The following is a 22398-nucleotide window of genomic DNA, read 5'->3' on the forward strand; positions in this document are numbered from 1 at the left end:
AAAAAAGAAAATTACAGATTCATTTCCCTAATGAATACAGATGCAAAAATCCTAAACAAAATACTTGCTAATTGAATCCAACAACACATTACAAGAATTATTCATTAGGATCAATGGGTTAAACACCAGGCATGCAAGGATGGTTCAACACAAGAAAATCACTCAGTGTAATATACCACAGTAATAAATCAAGAAGAAAAATCAAATGATCCTATCAATTGTCGCATAAAAGGTATTTGACAAAATGCAACATCCTTTCTTGATAAAAATATTACAAAAGATAGAAGTTCAAGGAAACTTTCTCAACATGATAAAAGCCATATATGAAAAACCCACAGCTACATTGTACTCAATGGTGAAAGACTGAAAGCTTTCCCACTGAGATCCGGAACAAGACAAGAATGCCCACTGTTACCACTACTGTTCAATATTGTGCTAGAGGTTTTACCTAGAGCAATCAAGCAAGATAAAGAAATATAAAGGCATCATAATAGGAAAGGAAGAAGTAAAAATTTTGCTATTTGCAGATGATATGATCCTATATCTGCAAAGTCCCAAACAATCTATAAAAAAGCTGCTAAAGCTAATAAACAATTTTAGGAAAAGGGCAGGATACAAGATTAATGTGTAAAATCAGTAGTGTTTCTATACACTAGTAATGTGCAATATGAGGAGGAAGTCAAGAAAAAAATTCTGTTTACAATAGCAACTAAAAGAATCAAATATTTAGGAATAAACTTAACCAAGGATGTAAAGCACTTGTATTCAGAGAACCACAATGCACTGTTAAAAGAAATTAAAAAATAACTAATTGATAGAACATTACATGCTCATAGACTTGAAGTCTAAATATTGTTAAGATGTCAATTCTATCCAAATTGATATATTCAATGCAATCCTGATACAAATTCCATCAGCATTTTTTAAACAAATGGAAAACACAATTATCAAAATTATATGGAAGACTATAGCTAGATACACCTTAAAAGAGAATAGCTAGATACACCTTAAAAAGGAAGAATGTAGTTGGAGACTCTCCCTTCAGACTTTAAATCATATTTCCTAACTAATGTGGTAAAAAAAAACCCAGCATGGTACTGGTATAAAGACAGACACAGAGACCAATGGAACCAAAGCAGATCCGCACATCTATAGTCAAGTGATTTTTGACAAGACCGTCAAACCCATCCAGCTTGGGCAGAACAGTCTATTCAACATACGGTGCTGGGAGAACTGGATACCCACATCCAAAGGAAAGAAAGAGGACCCTATCTCACACCTTATACAAAAATTAAATCAAAATGGATCAAAGACCTAAATATAAAAGCTAGTACCATAAAGCTCCTAGAAGAAAATGTAGGTAAACATCTCTAAGACCTGGCAGTAGATTGTGCATTCTTAAACTTTACACCAAAAGTACAAGCAATGAACGAAAACATGGATAAATGGCACCTTCTCAAACTTAAAACACTTTTGTGATTCAAAGGATTTTGTCAAGAAGGTGAAAAGGCAGCCCACTCAGTGGAATAAAATATTTGGAAACCATATGTCTGATAAGGGTTTAATTTCCATTCTTTATAAAGAGATCATACAATTCAACAATAAAAGAGCAAGCAATCCAATTTAAAAATGGGCAAAAGACATACATAGCCATTTCTTTAAGGAGAAATACAAAAGGCAAAAAAGCACATGAAAAAATGTTGAATATCACTAGCTATTAGGGAAATGCAAATCAAAACTACAATGAGGGAAGCAGACTTGGCTCAAAGGATAGAGTGTCTGCCTACCACATGGGAGGTCTGCAGTTCAAACCCGGGACCTCATTGACCCGTGTGGAGCCGGCCCACGCGCAGTGCTGGTGCGCGCAAGGAGTGCCATGCCACACAGGGGTGCCCCCGCATAGGGGAGCCCCACGTGCAAGGAGTGCACCCCATAAGGAGAGCCGCCCAGCGCGAAAGTCCAGCCTACCCAGGAGCGGTGCCACACACATGGAGAGCTGATACAGTAAGATGATGCAACAGAAAAAGAGACACAGATTCCCAGGCTGCTGGCAAGAATAGAAATGGACACAGAAGAACACACACGAAAAGACACAGAGAGCAGACAACTGGGGGGGGGGGGGGTGGAGAAGGGGAGAGAAATAAAAAAACAAAATCTTAAAAAAAAAAAACAACTACTACAATGAGATATCATCTCACACCATACAGAATGGCCATTATTAAAAAAAAACAAAAACAGAAAACAGTAAGTGCTGGAAAGGATGTGGAAAAATAGGAACACCCCTTCAATGTTGGTGGGAATGCAGAATGGCACAACCTCTGTGGAAGACAGTTTGGCAGTTTCTCAGGAAGCTAAATTTAGAACTACCATATGATCCAGCAATTCCTCTACTAGGAATACATCCAGAAGAACTGAAAACTATGACACGAACAGACACTTGCACACTGATATTCATAGCGGTGTTATTCACAATTGCCAAAAGATGGAAAAACCCAAGTGCCCATCAACCAATGAGTGGACAATCAAAATGTGGTATATACATATGATGGAATACTGTGCTGCTATAAAAAGAAATTAAATTGGGATACATATGATAACATGTATGAACTTTGCAGATATTAAGTGAAATAAGCTAGACACAAAAGGACAAACATTGAATGGTCTCACTAATATGAACTAAATACAAAAAACATACATAGAGTTAAAACCTAGACTAAAGGTTATTATTAGTAGAAAAGAGGAGGGATATAAAGGAGTACTCACTCTTAATGTATGTGGAATTTTTAATTAGCTTGACTGTAAATGTGTGGAAATGGATAGAGTTGATGATAACACATTATAGTGAACAGAACTAATGCAGTTGGTCTAGAAAATAATCTAGGGACTAAATAACAGTGAACCCAGAGGTAGATGAGAATTGTGGTTAATAGTACAAATACAAAAATTTCCTTCTATGAACTAGAATAAATGTACATCCCTAATGCAAGATGTTAAAAATATGGAAAGCATGGGAAAAATATAATTAATATAACATATAGAATACATAGTTAACCACGATACTGTAATATTCTTACATTAATGCCAAAGATGTACTATGTTAATAATAGAGGGGGTATGGGAAAAATATTCCAAATGTATGCTATAGATCATAGTGGTAATAGTCTCATGCCATTATCTCATAATCTGTAAGAACTGTTCTACAACAATGTAGTCTGTTGGTGGAGGGGTGTTGCATGGGAGTTCCAGACATGTTCATGATTGTTTTTAAGTTCATAACCTCTATAATTAAAATATATTTTAAAAAATAATGCCCTAATATATTGATTTGCAAAATACATAGAACTGCACAAATGCTGACTACTGCTGATAAATTTCATTATTCACAAAGAGGAGGAGGCGCAAAACCTGCTCACTTCTTTCAGCAACAATCTGCGTCCAGTAGTATTTACGAGCAGCTTTGATTTTCATGACCACCAATGCCTTATGTATCTTTTCAACTTACCTCTATTCTGTCTCCCAAATGAAAAAAGACATATTCAGTGTTAAATGTTATACATTATTTATTTACTTTCACCAACTATAAACTTCCCTTCCAGACAAGATGCCAATTTAAAAAAACAAAAACCTGGCTTAACAAATGATACATAGGATACTTTCAAGTCTATTATTTGCAAGTCAATTAAATATCTTAATATACTGTACCTTACAAGCAGCAGAACAGAATGGTGCTAAATCAAGCAAGAGTGGGAAATCTACATGTCTGTTTACTTTGCGAAGACTCAAGCCAGCCTTAAAAAGACCAAAAAAAGACATTTTAATGTAATAAATTTCATTAGCTCTAAAGTATGACGCTTTGTTAATTAAGCCCAAAGGAAGAATCCTAGAAGTTTTTTACATAGATAGAAAAATGTGACTATAGTCCAAAATTGATGTATGACTAAATTAACAATTAGGTTTCATAAACTGTTACTGCAAATATTATTTATAATATATATTATTTATACTAATTTATATTTAATTTTAACCACATTTAATATGGGAATAACTATTTGCACTATGGGTTTTCAACATTTACAGAAAAATAAATCCGATGTGCTAAAAACTAAGCTACTGACACATATGCTATCAGGAAAATATAATCAGACTAAAAGCCAAAAGCCTGATATTCTAGGACGAACTTAATGATGGGTTTGCAGTATGACTCTAGGCAAATTTAATAAAAATTTAACTCAGCTTCAGAAACCTCACTGAGGTCAAGACAGAAAATGGGTATAAATGGAATAGATTAGATCCTTTCAGTTCTAAAATTCATGATAGTCATTTATTGAAAGAAAAAAAAACACTCAAAATAAATATATCCTATAAATCCAAATGAACTTTGGTATTCTTAAATGAGCTCTACCTTCTTTTCTATGTTTAATGTCCAAAAGCAGACCCTAAAAACCGTATAACTTGCCTTAAGTAATGATAATAAAAAACTGGCTGATAGATTGTCATGGGTATTGGGTAGGAGATTCATGAATAGGAATGGACACTGTTAGATTGACAGGATACTTAAATCTCAGTTGTTTGGGTAGACAAAAATGATAGATGCAATCCTTCATGAAGGGTTTTCTTGACTTCAATAACTGGTATTTTTCATTTGCATATTAATCATAATTTTACCATAGAAAGTAACGTTTATAAGGTATACCATAACATCTGACATGAAATTATGAGGTCATATGCCAGGAATTACTCTTTAATCTGTAACCAATTTCTCTGCTTCCTTTTTCATCAGGTGACCTCTATAAGCATCTGATACCAGCACTGTTCAGATCATTTTAGCCTAATGTGTTCTCCCCAATCAGTACTTCCCTATTGAGAAATTACCCCATAACAGGAGAGTTCCTAACAGACTTTACTATACAATGAATCTCTCTTCTAGGATAATTTTTGGTCAAATACTTAGCCTTATATTTGGGCATATATAATCTCCTACATTTTAACTGAATATTATTAGTATTTTTCCAATATCATTAAAATATAAATCTGATGCTCTCTCTGCACACGGGACCTTTTAAGTCAGGCCTAATATCTGGCATGACCTACGAGTGAGATAGACATTTTTGTATATATCTTTTTATTTCCTTGCTGTAGGTTCTTAGAAGTAGAATTACTTAGTCACAAGTGATTATTTCTGTTCAAAAACTGTTATATTAAAAAATTATTCAATGTTCTTGATATACATTACTAAAATACTTTCTAGAAGGTATTACTGACATACTCCTCCACTGGTATATGAGAGTGCCTATTTCCCATTCTGTCTTCATCAACACTTCTGTATCTTTGCTAATCTGACAGGTTAAAATCAGCATCTTACTGTCATTTTATTTTGCATTTTTTTTGCTGAAAAGGATAGTCCTTTTTTTTCATACTTTCTTGGAATTGTACTTCCTTTTCTATGCACTGTCAATTGATGTTCTTTACTCATTTTACTATTAGGATCTTGCTGTTTTTATTTTTTAAGAGTTCTTCACATATTCAGGATATTAATCATTTGTCATAATTATGGAAGATATCTCTTTCCAGTGTGAGACTTGCCTTTAAGTGTCATGCATGTTCCTGATATTTAATTCTAAAGTAACTAAAGGGAAACGGATTTGGCTCAACTGATAGAGCGTCTGCCTACCACATAGGAGGTTCAGGGTTCAAACCCAGGGCCTCCTGACCCGTGTGATGAGCTGGCCCACGCGCAGTGCTGAGGTGCACAAGGAGAGCTGTGCCACGCAGGGGTGTCCTCCGTGTAGGGGAGCCCCATGCACAAGGAGTGCGCCCCATAAGGAGAGCTGCCCAGCACAAAAAAAGCGCAGCCTGCCCAGGAGTGGCACTGCACACACGGAGAGCTGACGCAGTAAGATGACGCAACAAAAAGAGACACAGATTCCCGGTGCCACAGACAAGAATATAAGCAGACACAGAAGAACACACAGTGAATGGACACAGAGAGCAGACAACTGGGGGGGTGGCGGAAGCGAAGTAAATAAAAAACAAATCTTAAAAAAAAAAAGTAACAAGAGAAAAAGGCCTTCTGGGATACTGGAAAACAGCAAGTCCCAAGGAACAGATGTGGTTCAAGCTGTTGAGTGCCTGCTTCCCACATGGGAGGTTCCTGGTGCATCCTGAAAACAAAACGAAAACGATGACAAGCAAATGAACAAAAAAACCAACTCAGGGGAGCTCATGTGGCTCTGTGGTTGAGTCCCAGCTTCCTATGTATGAGGTCCCAGGTTCAATCCCTGGTTCCTAAAAAAAATTAAAAAAAAAAAATAGGAAGCAGAGACATTGCATAGGTACTGTTTCCTATAATTTCCAACTCCTGAGAATGAAACTGTGGCTTTGTTGATAGTACATTTAGCTTAAGAATAAGAGGGACAGAGAGGTCTGTAAATATTTCCCTTTAAGGTCATGAATTATTTCTCTGAATTCTTCTAAATAGGCCTGCAGGTACCATATATAATAGAACTGTAGCACATCCAAAAATTAGCTTCTCAAATCTGGCAAGACCGTATCTTGTTCAGTCACTGGCAGATATACACTTTCTACTAGGCTTTCTGAGATCAAGGGAAGGTGTGATGTGACACAATACGCCTCCTCCTGCTCTCCATTGCCATTTCGCTTCCAATTAGTTTCTATTACCTTAGCTATAGAAAATCAAAACCTTAATCTAATCTTTTTGTGGAGGTAGAGATGTAAAGAAAAGCTCTTCCTGCCAATCAGTAGTCCACCTGAAGTCTTGCAGATATATAATCAAAGTTCCCGATCTTTTCCTGCTGATTTCTTTTGTTGGTTTTATACTTAGAAAGGCTTAGACACTGAGGTCAGGCTAATATTCCTTTAAGTTTCCTTCCAGTCTTCTTGATGATTTGTTTTACACAATTAAAAAATTTTAACTGAAAATAGTAGTGATATTTGGTATAAAATAAAGTTTTAAATATTTATTTCCCCAGTTATTTTTCCCAAGTTCTTTACTGAATAATCAATCCATCCCCCTTCTCAACTGATCTGAGATCCTTCCTGTGGAAGACTGAATATTGTACCCCAACAAAGACATGTTCTTAATTTTAATCTGCATTCCTGTCAGTATGAAACTCATTTGTAAATAGAACCTTTTGAAGATGTATTATCACCCCTGATGTGAACTTACTTGTGCACAGGACCTTTTAAGATCCTATTTAGATGAGACTCAAATGAATCAGGATGGGCCTTATTACTTATTAATAGAGGCTTTAAAAAGAGAAATCAGAGAAAGGCAGAGGACGAGATCAAGGGCATCACCAAGTAATAGGAAACAGAGATGCAAGCCAAGGAATGCCAAGGTTGCAACAAGCCAGTACCAGAACACTACAAACTCTGGGGAGAAAGCATGGTGTTGCTGATGGCTTGATTTTCAACTTACGGCATTTGAATCCATAAGACAAAAAATTCCTGTTGTTGAGCCAACCAGTGTATGGTATTTGTCACTGCAGAATGGCAAACTAAGATGCTTCCTTTATCATGACATAATAGCTTTAAAGGGAAACGGACTTTGGCCCAGTGGTTAGGGTGTCCATCTACCATATGGGAGGTCCGTGGTTCAAACCCCGGGCCTCCTTGACCCGTGTGGAGCTGGCCATGCGCAGTGCTGATGCGCGCAAGGAGTGCCATGCCACGCAAGGGTGTCCCCCGCGTAGGGGAGCCCCACGCGCAAGGAGTGCGCCCGTGAGGAGCCGCCCAGCGTGAAAAGAAAGTGCAGCCTGCCCAGGAAAGGCGCCGCCCACACTTCCCGTGCCGCTGACGACAACAGAAGCAGACAAAGAAACAAGATGCAGCAAACAGACACCAAGAACAGACAACCAGGGGAGGGGGGGAAATTAAATAAAATAAATAAATCTTTAAAAAAAAAAAATAGCTTTAAATTATTCTCACGTTTTATTGACATTCCAGCCTTACTGTTTTAATTTCTGTAGTTTTATTTTAAAACTGGTATTAAAAAATCACCCCCTAACTTTTTCAAAAAGGTTTTATTTTCACTTACTCATCCTTCCAATAGAACTTTAAAATCATTTTATCAAATTAAAAAATAAAAATCTCATGGAGACAAGATGATGGATCAAAACTCTAAATAATTGGAGAAAATCCTTACATGTTAAAATCTGGGTGCCTTCTCCCATTGTGGAATCCTACACAGCCCTGCCTTGGCACCTGTTTTGCATTTACTTTTATTCAATCATGCTTAGCACACCCACCCCTCCATGAGAACCATGAGAGCTCAGAAAGCCGTGTGCACTCTGCTACCTCCTGCTTATAAGTATTTTTAATAAATTTTACTTTCCATTAATACACACATACACAAACATACACCTCCTACCTCCCATGTCCCACCTTCCAAATCCTTAAATAATGTGAATTAACAATTTTAATTAGACAAATCTAAAACTATTAAGGCTGGAAAAGCAGTTAACCCCCATATGACCAAATTTTAAATTCAATAAATTGTTAAATAGCTGACAGTATTCTACAGGATTTAGGGCTCTCTATAGAATACACGATGAAAATGACTACAGAGCTACTACAGGGACTTTTACCTGATGGAATCTTTTAAGATGGAGAATGAGGACAACTGGAACAGCAGAAATTAACAACTGCTTCCTGGCATTAGTATGAACCCCTTCTGCTTTCTTTTCTGCATAAAATATATTAAATTTGTTGTAAAATTCCATTTTTATATATTATCTATCATATAACACAGTAAATATTTATATAGAAGTATCATACCACATTTCTGAAAATGTTTAAAAAGCAATCAGACTTCTGGTTACAGGGTGCCTCTTTCCAAAATCCCAATAAAAGAAAAGTAAGAGGATTTCTGAAAAGCCACACACCTATAAGGACAAAGAATAGGAGAGGCGGCACCTGGAGCAAAATTTTCGAAGCTAGGAAACAGCCCTCTAGCCAATAAATACCACCAAGAATCCGCCTGACGATGAAAGAGTTTATTACCCACTGCAAAGAAGGGAGAGAGCACACCATGAGGAATCGTAGAGCATCTCAGCGAGCAACGGTGAGAAAGGCCTTTTTTAGGGTTTGAATGTGGCCAATTGCATTTTTACCTTGGATTAATATAAGCCAGTATTTCTTCCTTCTCCCATCTAGACATTTAATTACTAGTCACTAAGAAGCAAGAGTATTCCTCTGCATTTAATCAAGGCTAAGAAATTGAAGTTTTCCTTTTTGCATTTTTCATGGGTCAAGTAAATGTAGTTACTGCACTGCTGGCTTCATAACATACAATTATTTTAATTGCTCATATGTATCCCTTATGTTCTGAGTGTACAAGGCATTGATGGCATTTGTAAAGCCCATCAGTCTCATCACTAATTTCACTAGTGATACCATTAAAAATCTCAAGGTTATTATCTCTAGAAAGATTCTGGGGAGCTAGTTCTCCAAAATAAGATGATGTGATTTGTAATTTCATGGCACAGGAGGATATTTCCTGCTTTTCAATTAATTTCAACAAAAATCTACTGAAAATCTACTCTGTCTAGTCAGTGTCTTACATGCTGAGGCAAAAATATGAAGACAATCCCCGCCCTCAAGAGGCATGGTCTGGAGACACGGTCCTGAGGATCCCCTATTTTGGGATCTGTTAACTCCTAATCACTGACTATCCACCAATGCAAAACAGCAACAATAACAAAATAAAGCTCCTGAGGATCCCCTATTTTGGGATCTGTAACTCCTAATCACTGACTATCCATCAAGCAAAACAGCAACAATAACAAAATTAAGCTACATAGTTACCTGCAGAACTGGTTTCCTTTTGGTTCTTCTGTTTCTTTTCAGTACAATTCTCACATAGAAGCTTGTTATTCCCCATTAGTAATTCCACAGATGTAAACTGGTAGAGACAGGACTGAATTGAACATTCTTTAGAAGTAGTTATATAGCTCTGAGAAAGGGTCTGAAAAGCATTTTGGGGACTGTGAGACATTATATGCTTCTCTTCTAAAAAACATAAATTATTTGGTACGTTTAGTGGCTGCCTTTCTCTATCTCCAGTGACAGTGCTGCTCAAATGAAGTTCAGAAATAGCTCCAGCCATTCCCTCATCACCACTGTCAGTTTCCTTGGTGTGTGGCAATTCACTTGTTGCTGGATGATGAATGGGTCTGTCTGTGGGCACACCCGGTGTGTTACTGTATCTGATCAACACAGTCTTCTTTGAAGCACTTTCAGATTCTGAAGCCTCACTGTCAGCATCAACACTACTTTCAGAATGGCTGGCTTCTTTTTCACTGCCATCCGTTGGGCTATCATTCAGAGCCGATTCAGTTTTCATGATATTTGGAAACAACACTGAAGAATCTCCATTCATTTCAAGGTTTTCATTTTTCTGGTATATGACAACAGTTTTCTCTTCTCCAGATGATAATTTTCTTACACGTTTTCTGTCATGAATTAGCTGATTCTGTAAGTTGACAGTGTTTTCAGAGAAAAGAATCTTGTGACCTTACTGAAAATAAATTCCAATAAGTCTCATTTAAACTTTCCACAATTATAAATAAATCCTATTTCCAGTACTAAATTTACCTAAACTACAACCAATAAAAGATATACTAACAAATAGTTCTTACATAAGAGTAAACCATTACACAAGAAACTAACAACAGTAGTTATCAATTTGCAGGGAATGGAACAGGACTTTTGTGGAAAAAGGCTATGAAAGAGCTTTTCCACCGTAAATCTTTCCATACGTGTGGATTTTTGAAGATTGGAAATGTAGTACCAATTTTTTTAAACAAATTAAAAAGTAGCAAAAGTATATTATAAACTCTTTAATGACAATGTTGAATGGCTGCTATAAATCTGGAAGAAGGTATTTTATTTGTAACTGATATTTATCTATTTAATTGCTACTTTTTTACTAGACTTAGTAGTGTACGGCGGGTTACAAAGATAATGCAACCCTCAATCTAGCGACAATCAGTGACTAATCAAAGGCTTTGAACCACTTTGAAGTATTTCAAAGTTCCACAAAGCTGAATTTTTTTTGGTCTTATTTATTTGTTTGGTTTGTTTTTCTTTTCCTATTGTTTAACTTAAGGGTCAAGAAAGAAAAAGAAAGACTTCTGAATTCTGTATAGATTGGACGTTCACTTTTAGTTACTGCAGGAGAGGAGAGATGAATTATAAAAAGTTTCTGTGATTCACATTTTTATCTTCAAAATTAAGATAATACCATTATCTCCGGTATTTGACAAGTATTGTGAACTCCCTGAAAGAAAATAAGGCATAAATTTTCACCATATACTATTGGTCTATTAAAGGGCACACAATAAATAAGTTTATGGCAATGCCCAACAAATTCCACTACTCCGAATTTATATAGGCCCTATTTCTTACAAACTCTCTTACTATGCAATATTAATCATCAACAGACCCATACAGTTTTTACATAACTTGCCCAAGATCACATAGCTAATTAACAAAAATAGGTGTGCCTGGAATCTAGTTCATCCACTTTTTTTGTTTGTTTGTTTGTTTAGGAGGTACTAGGAATTGAACAGGTGACCTCATACATACAAAGCAGGTGCTCAACCACTGAACTACACCAGCTCCCATTTAACTTCTAATTCAATGGTCATCAGAACCAGCTGACAGGGTTTGTTGTTTTTCAAAATACAGAGTCAAGGTATTACCATTTAAAAATGCTTATTTAGATGGCCTGGGTTGGTCTTGAGAATCTGTTTTAGTAAACAGTTCCCAGGAATTCTGATGATCAGCCAGTTTTAGGAACACTAGAACTGGATTATTCTATTTATTCCATTTACTCTCCTTTCAATGAAATAAAAAAATATCCATTTCCACCTTGTTTTGTGCTTGGTGTATATATGATAAATTTAATTCACTGAAATGTTTAAAGTTTCTGATATTATAAACTTGGACCAAGAATTAATAAGCTTATTCTGAAAGCTTATCAAAATTGTATCAATCCTGTATTTTATATATGATTTGGTCTATAAACCTACAACTTCTCTAATTAAAAAAATGAGAGAACAAATAAAACTGTATGAAGAAAGCTTTACAACCAGAAAGGTGATACAGAGTAGAGGTTAAGAGGATGTTTCTGGGTGATATATAGGAAATTATTTCACATCCCAGGATCTTCACCTGTAAAACAAGCACCAACCACACTGGGATGTCTGGGGATTAAATGAGATAATATACACATACAACCACAGAACAATACCTGGCCCATGGTAAATGGCATTAGCATTAGCAATTATTACTGGTAGCAGTCATGGCAATGATCACACCCATTTTCCTAAGCACCATCTGCATACAAGCACTGGACTGAGACATAGAAGCAAAGAAGACAGACTGGGTTCCTGTTCTCAGAGCTTAATGGATCACAGTAGAAGCAAGTGTGATAATAGCTAAGTGACAACAGGAGACAGTGTACACAGTGGTTAAAAACACAGACCACCTTTGAATCCCCGTTTCTGCCACCTGATACCTATATATCTCAGGCATGTTCTTAATCCATCTCTTGACTCATTATAATTCATGTAAAGAACTGAAAACAATGATCAAGCACATAGTTAAGAGCTCAAAGGCAGGGTACAATTATTGTTTTGATAGGAGAAATAAAGGTGCTATAGGAAAACAACTAACCCAGGGCTGAGTGAGTCAGAAAACCTGCAGACATTAAACGGAGGGTACAGGAGAATGGGACTGTTCCTGAAAGAGGAAACAGCAAGTTCAAAAGCCCATAGGTAAAACATTATTAAAGTCTAGCTAGAAGGTAGAGTGCAAGGGTGGGAGGAAAGGAGAGGAGACAAAAACAGAAGAGATGCATGAAAGTCACAGACTTGATTCAGAGGACAATGGGGAGCAAGACAACTAGTTTTGTGTTTTATAAATATTGCTCTGATTGCAATAGAACATGGAGTGGCAGTGGAGGATAGGGGAGGGGAGTGGACCCGAGGGAAGAGACCAGCTAGGAGGTTTCATTATACTTCCCTCACTATCTGCTCTTAGGCCACTTTGGTATTGCCTTTTTAAATTATTATTGGAGGAACTGTGGGTTTATGTTTTGCCTCAAGACATTTTCCAATAAAAAATTTTCCATTCACTGTTTCCTTGCACTATTTCTTTATGTATTATAATACTCTGAATAAGGTCAGATCATCTGCCTTATACCAGCTATTAACATTCTCTCTATATATTTACATTACTATCTTGGTTTTAATTTCTCTTTGGGTTTTTCCTTAGCTGATGCTTCCTTAACATTCTTCACATTAAACTTTGCAAGGTTTTAATAACTGCAGTGTGATTTAACAAAGTAAAAAACTCAACAATCTACTATCAAATCAGTAATTACCCCTTTATATTTAATTTTAAAATATGCAAGGAGATTGTTTTTGTTATAAATTCTGACAGGCAAAAATAAAGAGTCTACTTCTATTAAACCTTAAAAGTATGAAACATGAAAATGATCAAACAGGAAATATGTCTTTCTTTGGCATTCTCAAAATTCCCAATAATTACGGACCTACAACACATGAAAAACAAAAAATACCATTGTAACCGTTTACTTGGACTTGAGAACTAGAATGTCTAAGTATCTTTTCAAGTTAATCCTTTAAAACATATTTTCATAGGATAAGTTGCTATTTTCTCAAGTATTTTTACATCATACTTGAGCAATTTTAGAACGTAGGAAAAATGGTAAAACCAGGAAACATGTATTTAGAATACAGGGTTTCCCACAAGTCTAGTTTTAAGTGTATCAACAAACACTGTAACTATTTGTACCAGTATTCTTTGGTGACTGGCCTGGCTGATAGAAGAATATGAAAATTAAAACTCTCCTGTCTTCTTCTGTGCAGCTAAGAGGATGGTGATCTTCTGAATATAACCCCAAAGGTGAAAGGTACCACAAAGGTCCTAGCACTTTCACAATTACAATGTCTCTCATAACTAACACCCTTATATATTGAAGTGCCCAGCTAATTAGACCTTTGGATTTCTTTCTGATCTATTGAATTGAGGGAAGATTTTAAATAGGGATCCCAATTCTGGACTTCCTAGTTACAGTTATTCAGTAAGAGCGGTTACTTTAAAAAATTGTGGGAGGGGAAAGAAGGGAAGGAGAATAGCTTGCAGGACAGACCCTTCACAGAGTCTACTTTTTGGTAGAGGTTTGCTACAATTCAATTTACCTAGTTTACGATCTAAGAAGTACCCTTGTATACCTAGGAATATTTACTTTATTTATGTATCTGTATTTTGTTTTTTTATTAGTTATTTTACTTTATTAAGGCTTGAAATTCACATATTAGTTCTATAGTGCTTTATTTAACTGGATTTTATATTTGCCTCTGTCATGGACAAGGGAAAGAAAATTCTCTTTTTCAAGGTAATTAGGGCTATCTTCCAACTTGAAGGCAAAATTTTCTCAGCTAATTTTCACTATATATATGTATGTATATAGTTCTCTAGCACTAACAGATTAAAGAATACTATAAAGAAAAGTTTGTTAAAATTAAACGTCTTTTTACCCTGTTAACTAATTTTATTATCAAGCTAAACAAAACTTCACTGATTTATAGAAACTTAGTACTAAAACTGGTAACTACTGAATCATTTTGTTTCCATGACCAAAATGATTTAGTAATTGCTAAATTACTAGAAAATAACTTATAAACATAAAATTCCTAATGACTAAAATACAATTATTGCATTTAAGTTTTGCTTCTTTAATACAGCACCTTAAAGATGTGATTAGCCCCGTGCTTTTCTATTTTAGAAATAAGCCAACCTTACAAAAAAAGGTAGCTTTGAATTAAAGAATAGGTCCATGGGAAGCGGATTTGGCCCAATGGTTAGAGCGTCCGCCTACCACATGGGAGGTTCAAGGTTCAAATCCAGGGCCTCCTTGACCCACGTGATGAGCTGGCCCATGCGCAGTGCTGATGTGCACAAAGAGTGCTGTGCCATGCAGGGGTGTCCCCCACATAGGGGAGCCCCAAGCGCAAGGAGTGCAGAGAAAGGAGAGCTGCCCAGTGTGAAAAAAAGTGCAGCCTGTCCAGGAATGGCACCGCACACATGGAGAGCTATGCAGCAAGATGACGCAACAAAAGGAGACACAGATTCTGCGTGCCACTGACAAGAATACAAGTGGACACAGAAGAACACAGAGCGAATGGATACAGAAAGCACACAACCGGGGGGGGGTGGTTGGGAAGAGGAAGAAACAAAAAATAAATCTTAAAAAAAAAAAAAAAGAATAGGTCCAATTTATTCAGAATAAGCACAAAACCATGTGTCTTCCAGATCTTTGAGCCACAGATAATGTAAGAACATAAACTCAGTTCCTGACCAGCAATGCATGGGTAGTGATTGTCTCATACATGTGGATAACCTATCCATTAAAACTATTTGGGGGGGTGATATATGGGGACCTCATATTTTTTTTAATGTAATATTAAAAAAATAAAGACAAAAAATATTAATTAAAAAAAAAAAAACTATTTTGGCCAGTACCAGCTTTAATTCTTTAAAGCTAAAAAAATAAATAAAGAAAAATTCATTACATATTCATATTTTAATAACCAGTGCTTTTCAGGGGGCACATCAACAATATTGAAATGCTTTAATCTTTTCAAACTTCATAAGCAATTCCAACAAAAACTAGTTTTGTTTTACATCATTAGAATAAAGTACATATTGTAGTCATATTTAATTGCCTTATATATCTAATGAAACAAAGATCATTTTAATTTAAAGAAAATACTGTCCTTTCTATAGTCTTACCACTTAAAAAAAGCCTTATAACTGTAAATCAAATTGATAATATGTCAATTTGCCAAGTGAGTACAAATTATTTCATGTAAAAGAGTAATTTTTTGTAATGAATACTTATATGGGATAGTTCATCAACCAGGTTTGTCCCCAGTGAAATAATGGAACTAGACAATGATCATCAATGACTGAGAACATCACAGGAAGAAGGCAGCAAATATTATATGCACCTCCTTGGTAGAAGTATACGCTACTAGTTAAAAGTTTCTTGCAAAAAAGTTAAATAATCAACCTGAACTTAATTAGGCCTCTAGTTCTAACTGCCTAGGAGAGGAAAAAAAGGGACAAGAATCTCTTAACAACATGGGATGCAATAGCAAAATGAAAATAAATGTGGGAAATGCTACTGAAAAAGCAATGTGATTTCTTCAACAAATAAATTGCAAATTAAAAAAAAGGGGTGCATGAATCTGTAGATTAAGAGAGATATAGCAACCTTTGGGGAGCAGATGTGGCTCAAGCAGTTGAGCACCTGCCTCCCACATGGGAGGTCCTGGGTTCAGTTTCTGGTGCCTCCTAAGGAAGGCAAACAAATGAGCAGCCAACATCCAGCAGCCAACAATGAGCAAAAAACAAAACAAAACAAGCAGGGAGCAAATGTAGCTTAAGCAGTTGAGCATCCACATCCCACATAAGAGGTCAAAGATTCGGTTACCAGTGCCTCCTAAAGAACAAAACAAAACAGACAACGAGCAAAAACAATGCACAGATGAGGGAGACATCTTGGCACGGGGGGGAGGGGCAATATATATATAAAATATATATATTAAAAAAATAAAAATAAAAGATACAGCAACCAATTGCAAATCTATAGATCTTTTTTAGATCCAAATTCAAACAAATTTTAAACAGCAAAAACAAAAGACAAGTGATTATGAGATGGTTGCAGAAAATTAAATAATGATTGGAAGTTGATGCTAATTTTATTTCACTAATATATTTTTTAAAAGATTTATTTATTTCTCTCCTCTTCCTCCCCCGAGTTGTCTGCTGTGTCCATTCGGTGTGTTTTCTTCTGTGACAGCTCCTATCCTTATCAGCAGCACCAGGAATCTGTATTTCTTTTTGTTGCATCATCTTCTTGTGTCAGCTCTCCGTCTGTGCAGCGCCATTCTCGGGCAGGTTGCACTTTCTTTCGCGCTGAGCAGTTCTCCTTATGGGGCACATTCCTTGCGCGTGAGGCTCCCCTACACGGGGGGACACCCCTGCGTGGCACGGCGGCACTCCTTGCGCACATCAGCACTGCGCATGGGCCAGCTCCACACAGGTCAAGGAGACCCAGGGTTTGAACTGTGGACCTCCCATGTGGTAGGCGTACACCCTATCCATTGGGCCAAGTCCGCTTCCCTATTTCATTAATATTAATACATGTTTTATTTTAGGTGTGAAAACAGTACTATGGTTATGTTTTTAAAGAGTATTTACCTTTTAGAGATACACACTGAAGTATATGATACATTTGGAATTTATTTCAAATATGAAATGGGGGAGAGGGAGAATGTGGGACAGATATAAATAAAACAAGATTAGTTATGAGTTGATAATTATTAAGTTGAGTAATGGGTACATGGGAGTTTATTATTCTATTTTCTATGCTTCTGTATATATCTGAAATTTTCCTTAATAAAGTTTTTAAAAACCAGACATCTAACAAATGCATATAATCTTACCTTATCTTTAGATGAAGAATGTTTCTTGGTGACTTTAGGTTGATAAGTATTTTCTATAGTACTAGTGCCACTGTATTGACCATGACTTGTCTCCTGTAAACCTCTACATTTACTCATTCTTCCCAAGGGTACAGGTTTTGAAACCTAGGTAGATGCCACACACGATATAAAACTGCTTTAGCATATAAATTCTGGTTACCACTTACTTTTTAAAAATTTCTAGGCTAACTTAAAATATAAAAAAGTAATTAATTTCCTTAGCAATAATTCTCAAAATATAAAACATAAGGGTATAAGTTCCTTGAGAAGAACTATATCTTACTTCATGCATACACAAACCCCAATATCAATTAAACACACCATTTACAAAAACTTAGTGATTATATATATAAATAAGATATAAAATAAATTGACGAATATTTTAAAAAATGAACAAATAAAGTTTTTCACAAAAACATCTCATTATTAGTTTTTTTCCTCCTCACCCTTTCCTCTATTATCGGAAGTGAAATATCAATGAAAGGATCCTTCACCATGGAGATCTTAAAAGGAAACAGATTGAGAACTACAGTTAGAATGTCAGTATAGACTATGAAGTTTTGAAAATTCTTAAAGAAAGTAAATTTCCCAAGCAAGTAGAACTTTGAAGTTAAAAAAAAAAATTCCTGGAACAAACAGCAATTTAATTGAGCATAGCAGCACATACAGTTAAACAAAACAAGATATTCCAAAACTTCAAGGAATGCAAAGCAGCTGAAGTTTATAATACTGTCAATATAATTAAACTGTAATATTTGAAGTAGATATTCAAATGGCAAATAAGCACACAAAAAGGTGCTCAATATCATTAGCCATTAGGGAAATGCAAATCAAAACCCCAAGGAGATACCATTCCATACCCACTAGGATGACGGGTTATTGTTTAGAAAAAATGGAAAATAAGAAGTGTTAGCAAGGATGTGTGGAAAATGATTTGGCAGTGCCTTAGAAAGTTAAACAGATTTACATAGTACCCAGCAACTTAGGAACATATACCCACCAAAATAACTGAAAACTTGTCTCAAACAGATATTTGTGCATTGATGCTCATAGTGGCATTATTCACAATAGTCAAAAGAAGGAAAGAACCCAGTGACCCCTCAACAGAGGAACAGATAACAAAATATGGAATTATACATACAATGCAATATTATTCAGCTGTAAAAAAAGAATACGGTTCTGACACATGCTACAACACAGATGAACCTTGAAGACATGTGAAATGAAACAGACCAGACACAAAAGGGCAAATAAAATTCACCAAGACAGAAAGTAGATTAGAGGATATGAAGGGCTAGGAGCAGGAGGAATGGAAAGTTGTTGCTTAATAGGTATAGAGTTTCTTTTTGGGGAAAAGTAACATTTTAACAATGGATAGTGGTGACAGTAGCACAACATTGTAAATATAATTAATGCCACTGAATCACACACTTAAAAATGGTTAAAATGGGAAATTTTATACTTGTATATTTGTATCAATAAAAAAAAATTTAAAGAAACTAAAAGCACCTTAGAGGTTTGTGGACCGGAAAAAAATAACACATATAAACACATTTATCTAAAAATAACTAAAAATCATGCTTACTTTTAGAAGTGAAGGGTATGATACTTTATTTATTTTTAAAGATTTATTTATTTATTTCTCTCCCCTTCCCCCTCACCCTGGTTGTCTGTTCTGTGTCTATTTATTTGCTGCAACTTCTTTGTCCGCTTCTGTTGTCAGCGGCACGGGAATCTGTGTTTCTTTTTGCTGCGTCATCTTGTTGTATCATTTCTCTGTGTGGATGGTGCCATTCTTAGGCAGGCTGCACTTTCTTTGGCACTGGGTGGCTCTCCTTATGGGGCGCACTCCTTGCGCGTGGGGCTCCCCTACATGGGGGACACCCCTGGGTGGCACGGCACTCCTTGCGCACATCAGCACTGCGCATGGGCCAGCTCCACACGGGTCAAGGAGGCCTGGGGTTTGAACCGCGTACCTCCCATGTGGTAGACGGATGCCCTAACCACTGGGCCAAGTCCGCTTCCAGGGTATGATACTTTATAAAGACCTTCAAGAACTATACTATAGGGAAGCAGATTTGGCTCAACTGATAGAGCATCTGCCTACCATATAGGAGGTCCAGGGTTCAAACCCAGGGCCTCCTGACCCGTGTGGTGAGCTGGCCCATGTGCAGTGCTGCTGCACGCAACGAGTGCCATGCCATGCAGGGGTGTATCCCATGTAGGGTAGCCCCATGTGCACAGAGTGAGCCCTACAAGGAGAGCTGCCCTGCGTGAAAAAAAGCGCAGCCTGCCCAGGAGTGGCACTGCACACACGGAGAGCTGACGCAGCGAGACGATGCAACAAAAAGAGACACAGATTCCCCGTGCAGCTGACAAGAATGCAAGCAGACACAGAAGAATACACAGCAAATGGACACAGAGAGCAGACAAAGGGGGGGGGGGTGGGGAGAAATAAATAAAAAATATAAATCTTTTTTTAAAAAAAGAACTATATTGTAGTCAACTGTTCCAAATTACTGCTGCTAATTATATATAAAAGGAAACATAAAACTGATATGATTGTAATCTAGTCCACATTGAAATGGATTTCAAAATACCTACATGTGCACATTCTTCACACATGACTGTGCTAGTTAATTCACCAATAAAGATGCGATCTATGAAGTTCATTTTCACACCTTCTTTTCCATAAGCTGTAAACACATTTTTTAATGAAAAACACAAGTCAGAAATCAACCAAACAATGTAGCATGTTATTTTCTATTTATTCAAAAGTCTACATTTAATAATATATTTTACTATATAGTATTGCTTTTTCCTTTGTAATTTTGAAAAGAAATGTATGACTATTATCTATAGTAGTCTGCAAGAGGTAATGTACTGTTCTTAAATTTAAGAGGTCAAATGAAGAGAATAGTTACTATTCATACCACACCTTAACTGCTTCCACTAAAAACCTGAGCCTCTGCATCTTGTCTAGAGGCAGAAAGGGGAATGGAAAGGAGATTTTGCTTTTAGGGTCACAGATGCCAGGCGTGTGGCTATGGAAACAGCAGAGTAGTAAAAGACAAGTAAGAACAACAGAGTGTGCAAAGCAAATATGGCTCAAGTGACAAGGCCTCCGCCTACCATACAGGAGGATCTGGGTTCAATCCCTGAGGCCTCCTGGTGAAAAAGAAGAAGAGAAAGAGTGCTTGCATGGTGAGCCAGTGCCCGTGCAGCAAGGTGAGTGCCCACGCAGTGAGCCAAGTGCCCATGTGGTGAGCTGAGTGCCCATGCAAGTGCCCACATAGGGAGCCAAGGGCTCAGGTGGCGAGCTGAGTGCCCAGGCAGTGAGCCAAGTGCCTGCACAAGTGCCTGAGTGGCAAGCTGAGTGCTCACATGAGTGCCTGCATAGTGAGCCAGTGCCCCCATGGTGAGCCAAGTGCCCACACAGCAAGCCAGATGCCTGCACAGTAAGCCAGTGCCCACGCAAGTGAGTCACGCAGCAAGGTGATGATGCAACAAAAGAGAAAAAGGGGAGAGTGAAGGTGAAGGGCAGCTGAGACCAGGAACTGAGATGGAGCAACTGATAGGAAACCTCTCTCCACATCAAAGGTCCTAGATGAGAAAGATGAGAAGAGAAGACAAAAAAGAGAAAGAGATACAGAAGATCACAGAGCGAATTGACACAGATAGCAAAAATAGCAGAGTAGGGGCGGGGTAGGGGAAGAAAGAAAGAAAAAAAACCCCAGAGTGTAAGAAATTAACAAGGGCAATTAATAACTCAGTTATATATAAAATTGTTGAAATAAAAAATGTTAAAAGTTGTTCTGCTCAAGAAATGTTTATAAATCAAAGGAAATTATGCTTATGATTTGCTTTAAAATAATCTGGGGTTAGGAGAGTATAGATGAAACATAATAAACCATGAGTTAATGTAGTTTAAGCTGGAAATGGGTACATTATAGTATTTGCTCTACTGCAATAGAAATGTGAAATTTTCCATAATAAATTGTGAAAAAAATATACTGACAAGCCTATTTGGCCTTTTTTAAACTTGTCTTCTATCCTTCTTAGGATTTGTTCACTCAAATTTCATACCAACAACATTTATTTATTTATTTAGGAGGTACCAGCAGGGATTGAACCTGGGACCTCATACATGGAAAACAGTCACTCAATCACTGAGCTATACCCGCTCCCCATACTAAGAACATTTTAAATCATTTAAAACATTATTTGATACACCCAATGGCAGAGTAAACATATATGGATATATCAATAAACACACTGATTGTGATGCTAATTATTTATAAATAGTATAGTAAATAGAAATGTTCTATTAAGAAGAATTGTTACAAGGGATTGAAAATTGATTGCAAAACTGGATAGGGGCAAATACTGGACTGAACTATTCTGAACATGCACTAGATGGCACTATTGCAACACAAAAGAACAAAGAGCATATTTGAGACGCTACATTTTAAAAATCTTGAATCCCTAGCTGTAATGAAGTTTTGAAGTGTACAATCACAATGTATATAAATTATACATTGTTTATAAATTACAGGCATGTTATATGTACATTATAAACTACAAAAAAATGGAAGTTAGAAGAGACAATAAAATAGAAATTATATTTTTAAAAGTCTTCTATAAAAGATGACTTCATACTACCATTAGGTAGTATCCCAAGGCAGAATATACACTGAGGACAAAGTAAATCATTAATCACATGAAATAGAAACCTATATTTCAATTTTAATCATTATAAATCTACTTTGATTTGATAATCAAATGTTTTTGCCTTATA

The 22398-nt window shown here is 36.5% G+C and overlaps 1 protein-coding gene across 3 annotated transcripts in view; it reads right to left on the reverse strand.

The window, feature by feature from the left end:
* Positions 1-22398, reverse strand: part of USP45 (ubiquitin specific peptidase 45) — a 131549-nt gene that overhangs the window by 35142 nt on the left and 74009 nt on the right. For 2 of the 3 annotated variants that reach the window (XM_071218607.1, XM_058307185.2), the window contains exons 11-16: positions 20205-20296; positions 18047-18103; positions 17562-17705; positions 9826-10492; positions 8607-8704; positions 3703-3789 (exon numbers count right to left, since the gene is read on the reverse strand). In XM_071218607.1, coding sequence (XP_071074708.1) covers positions 3703-3789; positions 8607-8704; positions 9826-10492; positions 17562-17705; positions 18047-18103; positions 20205-20296 — 1145 coding nt within the window. The remainder of the gene's footprint in view (positions 1-3702; positions 3790-8606; positions 8705-9825; positions 10493-17561; positions 17706-18046; positions 18104-20204; positions 20297-22398) is intronic. The other variant, XM_058307186.2, reaches the window with a different exon arrangement.

Source organism: Dasypus novemcinctus, chromosome 11 (genome assembly GCF_030445035.2).
Source record: "Dasypus novemcinctus isolate mDasNov1 chromosome 11, mDasNov1.1.hap2, whole genome shotgun sequence".
NCBI lineage: Eukaryota > Metazoa > Chordata > Mammalia > Cingulata > Dasypodidae > Dasypus > Dasypus novemcinctus.